Genomic DNA, 16,878 nt, shown 5'->3' with positions numbered 1-16,878 from the left:
AATCTATTTCTAACTACAGTAGTGATAGAAAATACATGATCCACACAGGCTCTTGCCTTTCTGAAACCGTTCTGCTCCTCTACTAAACGATCATTTTCTTCCAGGTAGGCCATGAGGCTGTTATTAAGAATAGATGTATATAATTTGTATGTTGTACTCAATAAGCTAATTCCCCGGTAATTAGCTGGTACTCTGGGATCACTCTGGTACTCTGGGCTTTAAGTGTGTTGTGTTGTTTGGTCTGGTCCGATCCACCTTCAACAGCATTTCTCTGAAATCGCTCACTGCAGGTTTAATTAGTCAGGTGAAACAAGGTGTTCGTTTGACGTTTTTTCTTCTTGCGTGTCACTTTCCCATGAACAACTCATTTATATTCATATCTTTATTTGAAATGAGAATCACTCATATATTCCCCAATGATTGGACTTACAACTTACCTCTGGACGTGGGCCATGCTATATAGTGCTGTCAAATCGACAAATCACATCTAACATAAAAGTTAGATATACACACACACACATACATATATATATATATATAAAATAAGATATAATAAGATATACACATTATATAAACAAACATTTATGTTAGATATGATTCATCCATTTGACAGCACTAATACACACACACACATAATCATGTAAGATGCCACAGGTGGAATGCGTTTAAAAATAATAACGAAAATATTAGTAGTGCCACAAGAACTGTATTTACTCTGATTATTTCAAACAAAGGAAGAAAACTAACATTACAATCTACAAAAAAATGCAATATAGAGCAGATATACAGCAGTCATATAAAAGCCGAGACATGGAGCTGAAAGCAAAAGAACAGAAACAGAGAAACCCTACACGGCAGAATGAAGGAAACCGGCTCTTCTGGGAGTTTTGGCATTAGCAGTCATTCAGTGTCTCATGGTTTCATTCAGGTCCTCTCTGTGATGTTCGTCACTCAAACAGCGGTGGTTATATTGTTGTTTGGCACAGAAGTTGAAGCAGTTACCCTTCATCATCATCATCATCATCATCCGCACTGATTTGCAGTGACTCCCATGTGTCACCTGATGTTGGACATATGTACAGAAACACAACGTCTGCACAGAAAGCATTCAAACAGAGATTTAAAGCCAGCTAACATGAGTCGAGACACGCGCGTGTATCTGAGATCTTATTCCACTTGTTTGCTCCCTTCTGACTTCTGGTCCAGCCGGCTTTTACTGCTCTTCACCATATAAATAAAGTATGTGAGCGTTTCCTTCTCGTTGACTGGAATATTCCGGAAGTGACGGCTCACAGTCTGGAGAAGAAACAAAGAGCACATTACCAACACAAGCACCGAGTGAATTCTGCGTACACTGCTGAATGCTGCATTCTCATTGGCTGACAGATTTAAAAGTGTGTTCCTGTTGCCAAGGAAATCATATACAATACTTTGCATTATTATGCTCAATTCACTAGTTATGAACTGTTTTGACAAAGCAGTTACACTGTAAAATATAATTATTGCTGTTTATTAGACGTGTGTGGATTTAAATACACTGCCGTTCAAAAGTTTTGGATCGGTAAGATTTGTAATGTTTTTGAAAGCTCAGCAAGGCTGCATTTATTTGATTAAAAATACAAAACAATTAAATACTGTTCTGTGGAACTTTATATTCATTAAAAAAATCCTGAAGAAAAAAAAAATTGAACATGACTGTTTTCAACACTGATAATAATCATAAATGTTTCTTGATCATCAAATCCTCATATTAGAGTGATTTCTGGAGGATCATGTGACACTGAAGACTGGAGTAATGATGCTGAACATTCAGCTTTGATCACAGGAATAAATTACACTTTACTATATATAAACATAGAAAACAGCTGATTTACACGGTCATATTTAACTATTTTTTTGTATTTTTGATCAAATAAATGCAGCCTCGGTGGGCAGAAGAGACTTTCAAAAATATTAAAAATCTTACAGATCCAAACCGTTTCAACAGCAGTGTATATACAGTTGCAACCAGGTTTATTGGCTAAATGTACAGGCTTTCAGCTGTCTGCAATGCAAAAAACTAGACAAAAGTAATTGAAATCGCTCAACAGTGGCATACAGTGGCATCAGTCACCTGACTCGAACCCCATAGACAATCTCTGGTGGGATTTGAAGGCTAAACCCAGGAATATCCCTGAGCTGGAGGCGTTGCTCAGATCCTCAGAAACAGAAGCTGAGTCTGCTTATACATCTCGTTTACAGCAAACGTGTGTTCTACTGAGTGCTGAAGATGCTTGCCATGAAGGGGGAGAATAACTTTGAGACCGCAGAAGTCCTTAAAAGTTGCATTTTCAGTTGTATTTGGAGAAACCACGTGAAACATTTGTTGTGTTGAGCTGTTTCAATCACTTTTGTTTGATTTGTTCACTGCAAACAGCTGAACTCTATAAATGTGGCCAATAAACCTGATTTGCAGTGGCGGATGAACAATTTCTATTGCAACTGTATATATGGTAATACAGTATATCACGAACATGTATGGCATTGCTATCGTGAGCATTTCAAAATACAGCGAGTAATTCCAACACCTGAGTTTTGCTAACTTAATTCAGTAAATAAAGCTTTTGTTGTGATATGAAAAGTAGATTTGTGTTAGTCTTTGAGATTGATAATATTGAGTTTTGGGCAGTACCTCTGCTAGCTGGGCTTTGTTGAGTCCAGGTCGGGTCTGGATTTTGTAGTGCCTCTTGTAGCGTCTCAGTGTGTTGACCTGCAGCTGGAACAGATCCACCTGACCCAGAACACACACATCAGTACAGTTACACACACACATCATCACTGCAGCAATCCCAGCAGCCTCTGCTGCATCAGGGCTCGCCCACGCTTCCCGTGCCGTTGATAACAGAAATATTCTTCCCATAGGGATTTTAATAAAGTCTTTGTTATAAGCCATGAACCAAAACTAGGGCTGGGTAAAAAAAAATATTGATTTCTCGATTTTAAATGATTCTCATTTTTACGAACTGATATCGATTCTTAAATCCCAAGACTCGATTAGTCATCCTGTTTTCAGTTGATGAATTAATGGAACATTGTAGCGCGCATCCCATCCAATAAATCACAATAATCTTTGTGCTTTGTTACTATTGATATGAAGCAAAGTCTCAGATTTCAAATTACGTCCATTTTCTTACGAAATTCAAAAACATAAATGAGATTGTGAGATCGCTCCGGCTCAGCTCTAGAGAAGCTCATGATCTTCTCTTCCGCCTTAATAACACCAGTTACAGCGCGAGATAAACATGAATGAGCGTCTGAAAGTGTGTTAAAAGGTAGAGGACAACTTATCGAAGTCCGTATCATGTGACATGGAATCAATCAGTGTTTCAACCGTGGAAAGACGTCAGTAAACAATGTCATGTAACGTCACATTTACCTCAGAAAAACCACATCCAGTGACCATAAACTCGTTAGTCAGCGAGAAAAATGAACTCTAGAAAGGAGCATTCTGCTAAATATATGCACCATATTATATATTCATTATTTTTAATGTTCTTCAATATTTATTGCATGTTTGAATAAACCTGGCAAGTTTTTATGACAGCCACCATTTAAATGTTTACATTTGATATAACTTTATTATTATAAAAATAAATAAGTGTAATTTAGGTTTTTATACAAATCAGTTAATTTGTATAAAATTAAGTTAATCAGTTACAGCATTAGTTCAGAGATTAGTTCAGAGATTTGAAATGTGCCATGTGTTGTACATCCAGGGGGGCGTTTCCCCCTCTCTACCTGATATCCAGAACAATCAATACTGAATCGAAATCGAATCAAATTGTGAAATTTGTGTCAATACCCAGCCCTAAACCACAGCAACCAGCTAAGACGTGAATCACAACATCACAAACCTCGATTAGAAGCAAATCTCTATTTGAAAATTGGACGAAAAGACTTTTCACGATTTTGTTGTTAAACAATTATCACCAGATGAAATCATGTGGGCTGACAGGGTCAACACACCGCAGTCCACTGTATTAACCCCTCGCAGCTCACGGTAGAGCCGTACAAATGATTCCCCCGATGGAGAAAGCGAATGGGATTTTCAGTACGCATCACAGCACCGACAAACACCGGTTCAACATGTCGAGTCGGCCAGCGGGACAGAGCCCGCCGAGTGCGTCTGTGTGAATCAGCCTTAATGTGACTATTCTAAGCCTGGCCTTCGTAAAAATATAAAGCAGACCTGGATCTGTAAATAAATATTAGTTTCTAGACTATCGGCCTGCATCTTACTGAAAGATTACTGAAGCGTCTATGCGTTCAGCAATAATATAAAATTGAACTTTTAAGTAGTTAATTATATGGCTTATGACCCAGCATCTTCCCCACTAGGGCTGCACAATATAGCGAAAAATTATTGTTATCGCGATAATAGTATATGCGGTATCCGTACCGCAGAGAGGTGCGATAAACTGCATTTATTTAAAGTGCCAAGCATTTGTGTGATGCATGCATGGGTTGTTTATCCAAATTCGACCAATCAAATGTGGCCTTACCATCTTTAAACCCGCCTCCCCAGTAGGTGCTATTATGCTATTGGCTAGATCGGCCCACAGGGGAACCTAGCGGCTCAGAGCCGAGAGGGGAAAATAAGCTGATGGCGGGAGTAGAGACAAGCGAGCAAAATGACAACAGCGAAGAGCCTGTGCCTGAAGAGAACTGCACGTCTGAGATATGCAATATTCTGGCTTCAGTAGAGAAGACGTGTCATGATGCAGGTACTGTGAGAGGGGCCGTTCACATATCGCGACTAAAAACGCATGGAAAGCGCGGCCGCGCCGTTATCTCCTTCTCACGAGCGCGTGCGTCTGCCGTTGCTGAGCAGCCACGACCTGCGCGAGCTTGCAGAATTCTGATAAGTTGAGATGTTCATCCCGTCGCGGCACAGGCGGGAAAAATGTGCTTCCATTTTGAGTGCGCTTCTCACGCCTGCATTTGAAATAACGAATTTGCACACGCAAAAAACGTGATATGTGAACATAAGTGACGGTGTCATTAAGTCGTGATGAAAAATGTTGGCCACGTCGAGAGGAAACTAATCTCCAGTCATCCGGAACGCCACCTCAGGGAGCGATATGAAGACTTCAGAAAGTGTAAGCCCAAAACTAACGAAATGCCAAGTAACAATAACAGAGTCTCACAGACAACCATTAATCAAAGTGTTGCATGTGTAATGTTAAACTCCTTATGAAAAAACTGAGATATTCTTCTGAAGATCAGACGAATATCTATTAGGCTACCGGTTTATTTTAGTATGATACATGATAAAAAAAACTTAATAAAAATAGCATTTCTCTAGGGAAATGTTATATCGCAAGAAATATCGTTATCGCAATACTCAACATCAATATCGCATATAGCATACTTTCCCAGTATCGTGCAGCCCTATTCCCCACGTACATCTGTGGAGAGGAAACCATTTCAACTACCAGTATTTGACGCATCAGCTTCAGCGTTACCCATACAAGTAGAGCTCAAAGTTAAAATGAAATATTTAAATAATTAACACCCTGTTTCATTACATCTATCTTTGAATCAATCCGTATTTTTTTACATTTTCACTGAATGAACGGTTTATTAACTCACTCAAAGACAGTCCCCGCCGCCACCTAGTGGTGTAACAGTGTAACTGCACTGAGTGACAGGCCGCCCAGTCGAACAGTGCCGATACTGGTGACGTCAGCAGAAAGCCTCTCGTACAGTGAGATTGGAGGATCGGAGCTGTTGTACATATAGAAATATCCTAACGAGCTCATTGTCAGGTTTATGTTCTGTTATGTGGACCCTTATTTTGACATCCTCCTGTTTCCTCCACTTCGTTTTAACACTGTTTAGTTTCGGTTTCATTACTGAACATGTACTCGTGTTCGTGCCTGCTGACCACAGCCTGCGTAACACTCACTTATATAGCAATAAATAAATGGTGATAATCCAACATATCGAGCCACTCAGGATCACCCCTAGTCATGACTGTCTATTTACTGGCTAATCCACTGCTGTGTGGAGGGTCAGAAATGACTTTAGAAAGATGACAGAATCATTATAATATTTTCACACAGAGATTGGTTTATTAGTGAAATCTGCTGACTTTATCAATCTTTGTTTCATTATATGCCAACGCTGACAGTTCAGAAACGGGGAAAAGCACGTATTGTGTTATTTTCCCCAAGTCTGCTTGCCTGTAACTCCAGTAGTAATACAGTCATCTTAATATCCTTTTAGATTGTGCTTTTTAATAAACATTTCTTTTAGTATCTTCATCTTAAAGGCCCTCGATGGAGATCTTAATGCGGCTCCATCAGTAAATTGTACACATTTTCATTGGCTAAAAACCAAATGTGAGTCACTTTGCATACTTTAAAGACTTGTTCTGTTTAAAGAAGAAAGCGTTTAAAGAATAAACGTTTAAAATGTATCTTGTTTCCCTCCATCAAAACAGTTCTACACAACACACCTCTCCCAGTGCCACAAACACATGGTCGAGTTCAGGCACACTAACTTGACCTCAAAAGTGTATTTATAAGAATCTATATTTGAATTAATTTCAGGGGAATTTGAAAGAAAGGATTTAGTTGGTTTTAACAGCGTCTGAAGTATCATAACTGCATGTTACCGCATTGACATCCCTATATCTATGAGATTGAACCATATAGGGCCTTTAAAATTAAGATCCCAAAATAAATATCCAAGTTTAATTTCTATAGTATTGTCTCTTGAGTATATATACTAAAATGTTTGCTGAAATGTGAGGGGTGTACTCACGTTTGTGAGATATTGTATATTTACAACATGTTTTTGAAGCATTGATCATTGTAGCCAATCACAGACATATCTGATGAGCATGTGAACACAACGGCCAATCAGAGGACTTTACGATTCTGCTCAAAGCGCCACATTTTTAAAATTTCAGTATCGACTTGGTACCGAAGTTGGTACTTTTGACAACACTAAAGTGACCCACATAGGTTTTTGACCACTGAAAATGTGTATATAATTTGCCAATTTACACATGGACCCGCATTAAGATCTCCATATCTCTGGGATTGAACCATATAGGACCTTTAAGATGAAGATGCCAAAAGTAAAAGTTTGTTAAGAACCAGAATCTAAAAGGATTTTAAGATATGTTTAATATAGTGCTGTCAAAGTTAACGCGTTAATAACATTATGTCTTAATGGGTCGTGTTTCAGTCACTATTTCATATTCATTCCGTTGTTTGACAACAGAAACAGTAAAATATACCAATGAAAACAGTTTTATTAAGAATTTAGCTTCATCAAAATGGGCACAGAGAGAGACAAACTAATGTAATAATAAATAATAAATGTACATTTAGCATTTTCAGAAGAGCTGCCCTGTCATGTCTGTGTTAGTAAATTGCTCAGTGCAAAGAAAGAGAAGTAATGGGAACCTGTATTTCTTTGTTCTTTCTACATGTGTCTAATAGACATGAACAAGTTCTTTGAAAAACATCTCTGACCTTTGAAACATGTCTCGTCTTCATGCTCTATGTTGACTATGGTTTCAATAATAAACATACATTTGCATAAAGCATCCATATTTATCCATGCCCATGTTGATTAGAGTATTACAAACTTGAAAAGTATTAATTTAAGGTACATTTAGAACAAATAAAAAATGTGTGATTAATCGCGAGTTAACTCATGACAATCGTGCGATTAATCGCGATTGCATTTTTTAATCGATTGACAGCCCTAGTTTAATACCTCTTGAGTTACAGGCAAGCAAACTTGGGGAAAATTACACAAGAAGTGCTTTTCCCCGTTTCTGAACTGTCACCGTTGGCATATAATGAAACAAAGATTGATAAAGTCAACAGATTTAACTAATAAACCAATCTCTGTGTAAACATCTAAATTTTGAGCCGGGAACCTCTGGTTGAGTTGAGACGTGCAGTGTGTGGCATATGACCTCTGACCGTCCCAACACAACCACCCTGCTCTGCTCTTCTCAGTCTTTACTTTAATAAACATCACAGTCTACAGCTGGAGCAAACAGAGTGTGTGTCAATGCAGCATTTACATTACAAACCCAAAAAGCCCTGAAAGGGCAGAAGATTTTAAAGAGGTCATATTGCACCCTTTGTACAAAGTCTTGATGATGTTTTCAGGCTCTACTAGAACAGGTTTTCCTGCTTGAATGTTGATTATTCTCCTCATATTCTCCACTGTTGCGGCTCCTCTCTTCCCAGTCTGTCAGTAACGCTCTGTTTACTTCCTGTCTCTATGAAGCCCCTCCTTCTGAAAAGCACACTGCTCCAGCCGACCAATCAGAGCACAGTGTGCTTTTCAGAAGGAGGGGCTTCATAGTGATTCTTTTGTGATGTTTTCGAGTGTGTTTGGGAAATGTCCCGCCCCTTACCATAACCGCCAGTTTAACACACTACTAACCAACTCAACCAGGCCCCGCCCCTTTATTCTGCGCATTAATTATTATAATGAGGAATATTGTGACGTGTTCGTTCCCGGAAGAAACTCAAGACTACAGTGGAGGCGTTTGAGAAACACTGACTCTGATACATTACCTCGGGGACTTCGACATCATGGTCAGGTGACTCTCCGCCGTCATCGCTGGTCTTCCTCTTGCGTTTGTTGCGAACGCTCTGGATGAAGTTCTTGTGGAAGTCACAGATGTACAAATGCCGAACCTACACGGAAAACAAGGTTTAGGTTTCTTTAATAAGCAGGAAACTGGACTCAAGCTCACATTACCAATGACATGACATTTAACACACACACTGTGGAAGTTCATGGCTGTCAGTGTCTGCATTTACAGACTGAAGACGCACTTAAGAAGAGCATCATGAAGACGTGGATGACGGATGACAGGAGAGTTAAACACTGACAGGACACAAACATCAGGAATATGAGGTTAGGCTCAGCGTTTACACCCGTATTACCCAGGGATCAACACTGGTGTAACTATACTGGTGTGAGTACTGAAAGTACCATACTCAAATTAACTTTTACCAGTGTCTTTTACCAGTGATTTTATTTAACAAGAAACGTAATGCACTATATTGGACAAATAACCTATGTTAGCGAATAATAGTGTGGTAGAACTACAACATATTAAAACTGAACGTTTAGTGTATTCTGTACCCAATGTTAACACGGGTCAGTGGCACCTTATGACAATCAACCATGGTTTTACCAGTGACTGCAGTTCAACTATAGTATTAGTAGATTTCCATGGTTACCACTATAGTAAACACATGGTGACCATGTAAGTGCTGAATGTTAAAATGTTTTTTTTAAATATAATTTTAAGTGAGTATTATTACCCGTTTTACTCTTAGTATTGTAATAATTTAATAAATTAAATAATTTTAAAGTTCAGTTTAGAGGTAACGGAATTGCTAGAGGATACTGGCCTTTGAAAGTGTCGGTATCGAATCGAAAACACAATAGTTGTTTATTATATGAGTGTTGTGCTATAGTGAGCAGTGTTGTGCTATAGTGAGCAGTGTTGTGCTACAGTGAGCAGTGTTGTACTATAGTGAGCAGTGTTGTGCTATAGTGAGCAGTGTTGTGCTATAGTGAGCAGTGTTGTGCTATAGTGAGCAGTGTTGTGCTATAGTGAGCAGTGTTGTGCTATAGTGAGCAGTGTTGTGCTATAGTGAGCAGTGTTGTGCTACAGTGAGCAGTGTTGTGCTATAGTGAGCAGTGTTGTGCTATAGTGAGCAGTGTTGTGCTACAGTGAGCAGTGTTGTGCTATAGTGAGCAGTGTTGTGCTATAGTGAGCAGTGTTGTGCTATAGTGAGCAGTGTTGTACTACAGTGAGCAGTGTTGTGCTATAGTGAGCAGTGTTGTGCTACAGTGAGCAGTGTTGTGCTACAGTGAGCAGTGTTGTGCTATAGTGAGCAGTGTTGTACTATAGTGAGCAGTGTTGTGCTATAGTGAGCAGTGTTGTGCTATAGTGAGCAGTGTTGTGCTATAGTGAGCAGTGTTGTACTATAGTGAGCAGTGTTGTACTATAGTGAGCAGTGTTGTGCTACAGTGAGCAGTGTTGTGCTACAGTGAGCAGTGTTGTACTATAGTGAGCAGTGTTGTACTATAGTGAGCAGTGTTGTACTACAGTGAGCAGTGTTGTGCTACAGTGAGCAGTGTTGTACTATAGTGAGCAGTGTTGTGCTATAGTGAGCAGTGTTGTGCTACAGTGAGCAGTGTTGTGCTACAGTGAGCAGTGTTGTGCTACAGTGAGCAGTGTTGTGCTATAGTGAGCAGTGTTGTGCTACAGTGAGCAGTGTTGTGCTATAGTGAGCAGTGTTGTGCTATAGTGAGCAGTGTTGTGCTACAGTGAGCAGTGTTGTGCTATAGTGAGCAGTGTTGTGCTATAGTGAGCAGTGTTGTGCTACAGTGAGCAGTGTTGTGCTATAGTGAGCAGTGTTGTGCTATAGTGAGCAGTGTTGTGCTATAGTGAGCAGTGTTGTGCTATAGTGAGCAGTGTTGTGCTATAGTGAGCAGTGTTGTGCTATAGAGAGCAGTGTTGTGCTACAGTGAGCAGTGTTGTGCTACAGTGAGCAGTGTTGTGCTATAGTGAGCAGTGTTGTGCTACAGTGAGCAGTGTTGTGCTACAGTGAGCAGTGTTGTGCTATAGTGAGCAGTGTTGTGCTACAGTGAGCAGTGTTGTGCTATAGTGAGCAGTGTTGTACTATAGTGAGCAGTGTTGTGCTACAGTGAGCAGTGTTGTGCTATAGTGAGCAGTGTTGTGCTACAGTGAGCAGTGTTGTGCTATAGTGAGCAGTGTTGTGCTACAGTGAGCAGTGTTGTGCTATAGTGAGCAGTGTTGTGCTACAGTGAGCAGTGTTGTACTATAGTGAGCAGTGTTGTGCTATAGTGAGCAGTGTTGTGCTACAGTGAGCAGTGTTGTGCTATAGTGAGCAGTGTTGTGCTATAGTGAGCAGTGTTGTGCTACAGTGAGCAGTGTTGTGCTATAGTGAGCAGTGTTGTGCTACAGTGAGCAGTGTTGTACTATAGTGAGCAGTGTTGTGCTATAGTGAGCAGTGTTGTGCTACAGTGAGCAGTGTTGTGCTACAGTGAGCAGTGTTGTGCTATAGTGAGCAGTGTTGTGCTACAGTGAGCAGTGTTGTACTATAGTGAGCAGTGTTGTGCTATAGTGAGCAGTGTTGTGCTACAGTGAGCAGTGTTGTGCTATAGTGAGCAGTGTTGTGCTATAGTGAGCAGTGTTGTGCTATAGTGAGCAGTGTTGTGCTATAGTGAGCAGTGTTGTGCTACAGTGAGCAGTGTTGTGCTACAGTGAGCAGTGTTGTGCTATAGTGAGCAGTGTTGTGCTACAGTGAGCAGTGTTGTACTATAGTGAGCAGTGTTGTGCTATAGTGAGCAGTGTTGTGCTACAGTGAGCAGTGTTGTGCTACAGTGAGCAGTGTTGTGCTATAGTGAGCAGTGTTGTGCTACAGTGAGCAGTGTTGTGCTATAGTGAGCAGTGTTGTGCTATAGTGAGCAGTGTTGTGCTACAGTGAGCAGTGTTGTGCTATAGTGAGCAGTGTTGTGCTACAGTGAGCAGTGTTGTACTATAGTGAGCAGTGTTGTGCTATAGTGAGCAGTGTTGTACTATAGTGAGCAGTGTTGTGCTATAGTGAGCAGTGTTGTGCTACAGTGAGCAGTGTTGTACTATAGTGAGCAGTGTTGTGCTACAGTGAGCAGTGTTGTACTATAGTGAGCAGTGTTGTGCTATAGTGAGCAGTGTTGTGCTACAGTGAGCAGTGTTGTGCTACAGTGAGCAGTGTTGTGCTATAGTGAGCAGTGTTGTGCTACAGTGAGCAGTGTTGTGCTATAGTGAGCAGTGTTGTGCTATAGTGAGCAGTGTTGTGCTACAGTGAGCAGTGTTGTGCTATAGTGAGCAGTGTTGTGCTACAGTGAGCAGTGTTGTGCTATAGTGAGCAGTGTTGTGCTATAGTGAGCAGTGTTGTGCTACAGTGAGCAGTGTTGTGCTACAGTGAGCAGTGTTGTGCTATAGTGAGCAGTGTTGTGCTACAGTGAGCAGTGTTGTACTATAGTGAGCAGTGTTGTGCTATAGTGAGCAGTGTTGTGCTACAGTGAGCAGTGTTGTGCTATAGTGAGCAGTGTTGTGCTATAGTGAGCAGTGTTGTGCTACAGTGAGCAGTGTTGTGCTATAGTGAGCAGTGTTGTGCTATAGTGAGCAGTGTTGTGCTATAGTGAGCAGTGTTGTGCTATAGTGAGCAGTGTTGTGCTATAGTGAGCAGTGTTGTGCTATAGTGAGCAGTGTTGTGCTATAGTGAGCAGTGTTGTGCTACAGTGAGCAGTGTTGTGCTACAGTGAGCAGTGTTGTGCTACAGTGAGCAGTGTTGTGCTACAGTGAGCAGTGTTGTGCTATAGTGAGCAGTGTTGTGCTATAGTGAGCAGTGTTGTGCTATAGTGAGCAGTGTTGTGCTACAGTGAGCAGTGTTGTGCTACAGTGAGCAGTGTTGTGCTACAGTGAGCAGTGTTGTGCTATAGTGAGCAGTGTTGTGCTATAGTGAGCAGTGTTGTGCTACAGTGAGCAGTGTTGTGCTACAGTGAGCAGTGTTGTGCTATAGTGAGCAGTGTTGTGCTATAGTGAGCAGTGTTGTACTATAGTGAGCAGTGTTGTGCTATAGTGAGCAGTGTTGTGCTATAGTGAGCAGTGTTGTGCTATAGTGAGCAGTGTTGTGCTATAGTGAGCAGTGTTGTACTATAGTGAGCAGTGTTGTGCTATAGTGAGCAGTGTTGTGCTATAGTGAGCAGTGTTGTGCTATAGTGAGCAGTGTTGTACTATAGTGAGCAGTGTTGTACTACAGTGAGCAGTGTTGTGCTATAGTGAGCAGTGTTGTGCTATAGTGAGCAGTGTTGTGCTATAGTGAGCAGTGTTGTGCTATAGAGAGCAGTGTTGTGCTATAGAGAGCAGTGTTGTGCTATAGTGAGCAGTGTTGTGCTATAGTGAGCAAGTGAGCAGTGTTGTACTATAGTGAGCAGTGTTGTGCTATAGTGAGCAGTGTTGTGCTATAGTGAGCAGTGTTGTGCTATAGTGAGCAGTGTTGTGCTATAGAGAGCAGTGTTGTGCTATAGTGAGCAGTGTTGTGCTACAGTGAGCAGTGTTGTACTATAGTGAGCAGTGTTGTGCTATAGTGAGCAGTGTTGTGCTATAGTGAGCAGTGTTGTGCTATAGTGAGCAGTGTTGTGCTATAGTGAGCAGTGTTGTGCTATAGTGAGCAGTGTTGTGCTATAGTGAGCAGTGTTGTGCTATAGTGAGCAGTGTTGTGCTATAGTGAGCAGTGTTGTACTATAGTGAGCAGTGTTGTGCTATAGTGAGCAGTGTTGTACTATAGTGAGCAGTGTTGTGCTACAGTGAGCAGTGTTGTGCTATAGTGAGCAGTGTTGTGCTATAGTGAGCAGTGTTGTGCTATAGTGAGCAGTGTTGTGCTATAGTGAGCAGTGTTGTACTATAGTGAGCAGTGTTGTGCTATAGTGAGCAGTGTTGTGCTACAGTGAGCAGTGTTGTACTACAGTGAGCAGTGTTGTACTATAGTGAGCAGTGTTGTGCTATAGTGAGCAGTGTTGTGCTATAGTGAGCAGTGTTGTGCTATAGTGAGCAGTGTTGTACTATAGTGAGCAGTGTTGTGCTATAGTGAGCAGTGTTGTGCTATAGTGAGCAGTGTTGTGCTACAGTGAGCAGTGTTGTGCTACAGTGAGCAGTGTTGTGCTACAGTGAGCAGTGTTGTGCTACAGTGAGCAGTGTTGTGCTATAGTGAGCAGTGTTGTGCTACAGTGAGCAGTGTTGTACTATAGTGAGCAGTGTTGTGCTACAGTGAGCAGTGTTGTGCTATAGTGAGCAGTGTTGTGCTATAGTGAGCAGTGTTGTACTATAGTGAGCAGTGTTGTACTATAGTGAGCAGTGTTGTACTATAGTGAGCAGTGTTGTGCTATAGTGAGCAGTGTTGTGCTATAGTGAGCAGTGTTGTGCTATAGTGAGCAGTGTTGTGCTATAGTGAGCAGTGTTGTGCTATAGTGAGCAGTGTTGTACTATAGTGAGCAGTGTTGTACTATAGTGAGCAGTGTTGTACTATAGTGAGCAGTGTTGTGCTATAGTGAGCAGTGTTGTGCTATAGTGAGCAGTGTTGTGCTATAGTGAGCAGTGTTGTGCTATAGTGAGCAGTGTTGTGCTACAGTGAGCAGTGTTGTGCTATAGTGAGCAGTGTTGTGCTATAGTGAGCAGTGTTGTGCTATAGTGAGCAGTGTTGTGCTACAGTGAGCAGTGTTGTGCTATAGAGAGCAGTGTTGTGCTATAGTGAGCAGTGTTGTACTATAGTGAGCAGTGTTGTGCTATAGTGAGCAGTGTTGTGCTATAGTGAGCAGTGTTGTGCTATAGTGAGCAGTGTTGTGCTATAGTGAGCAGTGTTGTGCTATAGTGAGCAGTGTTGTGCTACAGTGAGCAGTGTTGTGCTATAGTGAGCAGTGTTGTGCTATAGTGAGCAGTGTTGTGCTACAGTGAGCAGTGTTGTGCTATAGTGAGCAGTGTTGTGCTATAGTGAGCAGTGTTGTGCTATAGTGAGCAGTGTTGTACTATAGTGAGCAGTGTTGTGCTATAGTGAGCAGTGTTGTACTATAGTGAGCAGTGTTGTGCTATAGAGAGCAGTGTTGTGCTATAGTGAGCAGTGTTGTGCTATAGTGAGCAGTGTTGTACTATAGTGAGCAGTGTTGTGCTATAGTGAGCAGTGTTGTGCTATAGTGAGCAGTGTTGTACTATAGTGAGCAGTGTTGTGCTATAGTGAGCAGTGTTGTACTATAGTGAGCAGTGTTGTGCTATAGTGAGCAGTGTTGTGCTATAGTGAGCAGTGTTGTACTATAGTGAGCAGTGTTGTACTATAGTGAGCAGTGTTGTGCTATAGTGAGCAGTGTTGTACTATAGTGAGCAGTGTTGTACTATAGTGAGCAGTGTTGTGCTATAGTGAGCAGTGTTGTGCTATAGTGAGCAGTGTTGTACTATAGTGAGCAGTGTTGTGCTATAGTGAGCAGTGTTGTACTATAGTGAGCAGTGTTGTGCTATAGTGAGCAGTGTTGTGCTATAGTGAGCAGTGTTGTGCTACAGTGAGCAGTGTTGTACTACAGTGAGCAGTGTTGTACTACAGTGAGCAGTGTTGTGCTATAGTGAGCAGTGTTGTGCTATAGTGAGCAGTGTTGTGCTATAGTGAGCAGTGTTGTACTATAGTGAGCAGTGTTGTGCTATAGTGAGCAGTGTTGTGCTATAGTGAGCAGTGTTGTACTATAGTGAGCAGTGTTGTGCTATAGTGAGCAGTGAGGGACGCGGCTTACGCTCTTGTCGATGTCCAGCTTGAGCTTCCTCTGCGAGATGCTCTTCTGGATGCGCTTGCTGAAGGACGCGTTCCCCGCCGGACGCCCGCACCGCTCCCCGTCCTCGATCAGACAGCAGCTCTGCCCGAAGAACGGCGGCGCGGGTGGCCCGTCGTGGCTGTCCTCCTCCGTGCTGAACCCGTTCATACCGGGCAGAGGCGGCGAGCAGCGACGCGACGTCAACGCAGCTTAACGAGCTCAACGCGCTGCGAACCAACGAACCAACGGACGGAGGATCTCAGCAACACTGCGGACTCGGGCCGCTAAAGATCCCGCGGCTTCGCTGGATCACCGGACTCGGTCTCGCGAGCAGAACCGAACGTGTGTGCGCGGAAACTGCGGATCTGACATGCGCCGAACTACCGAGCAACAGTCGAGCTCATCTCAACAATGTACGCCGTACAATGAAACATGTCCTGAGAGAAACCGGAAGCTGTGGCTTTGAACACCCATTGGTTGTTTTCCGACAAAGGCGGGCCGCCGAACTCGTGTCTTTGATTCTGATTGGCTAGCGCGCCTGTCGATCAAACTGAACTTCCTGATCGCTGCCATTGATGTCATGAAATAACGCCTCACTGGTGCACTTCAAATGACTCAAACACACACACACACACGACTTTGACTCTTTCATGGAACTTCAGTAACTAAAACCGAATGTCTTAGTATGAAAACCCCCCCGACGAATATTGTAATATAGATAAAATAGCCTATCTTGACGCGTTATGTTGTTTGAAGTGTCCTAAAAGTGCTATTGTCATTGAGATTGAACGCAGTTGTGCTTGTACATCGATAAAAAAAAGCAAAATAAATGGGTTACCGACTTTTAAACGGGAGGAAATCGTGTTTCCCATCTTTGGTGATTTACATCAGGGCCTGCGGAAGAACAACACTCACAAAGTGCTTTATTCAGGGTCAAAGCAGTGCAAGTTATATGAAATGATGTTAATCTCTGTTCATGTGTAATAGGGTTACTACAGTCCTGTGATGCAGCCATGCAGGATCATAATCTCAGCAATCCTGTAATAAAATAATTCATAAACTATATCATCCTTAATACTTAATATTCCAAACAAAAAAGTTTGTTGACCTGTGTGTGTGTTGTGGCCTTCATCTATTCAAAGTAAGACCACAAGAAGTGTTGGAACTAAAAGAGAAAAAAACATTGATACAAATGAAAATAAATAACACAACTGCACAGATGACTCCAGTAATAATGATGTGCCATCAGAACCATTTTAATGCATCAGTATAAAAATACCAGCATTCCCAAGATTTCCCACCAAACCATCAGATTCAACTAACAAAAGCTGGTCTTCAAACTATTCAGCTCAAAAGTACAGCATTAGATTTCAGTCCAATAATTTTTGCATGTGCTTTTTGACACAGTGGTCCACCAGAAACAACAACAGCAGAGCAATCACTCACTTTAGCTAACCCTTTAAAATCTACAGGAGTTACAAA

At 41.7% G+C, this 16,878-nt stretch overlaps 1 protein-coding gene across 1 annotated transcript; it reads right to left on the bottom strand.

The window, feature by feature from the left end:
- Nucleotides 1-686: 686 nt before the first annotated feature.
- On the bottom strand, nucleotides 687-16,335 carry sap30l (sap30-like). The gene is made up of 4 exons (XM_079847187.1): nucleotides 15,379-16,335; nucleotides 8,592-8,714; nucleotides 2,672-2,770; nucleotides 687-1,296 (listed from the first exon to the last, which is right to left on the bottom strand). Exons 1-4 carry the CDS (start codon nucleotides 15,562-15,564, stop codon nucleotides 1,168-1,170), a joined length of 537 nt encoding a protein of 178 aa, XP_079703313.1. The 5' UTR covers nucleotides 15,565-16,335; the 3' UTR covers nucleotides 687-1,167.
- Between the last annotated feature and the right edge of the window lie 543 nt (nucleotides 16,336-16,878).

This window comes from Squalius cephalus (assembly GCF_949319135.1).
Source record: "Squalius cephalus genome assembly, chromosome: 17".
Lineage (NCBI taxonomy): Eukaryota > Metazoa > Chordata > Actinopteri > Cypriniformes > Leuciscidae > Squalius > Squalius cephalus.
Note: the sequence above shows the minus strand (reverse complement) of the source record. Positions and strands in the feature narration are given on the sequence as shown.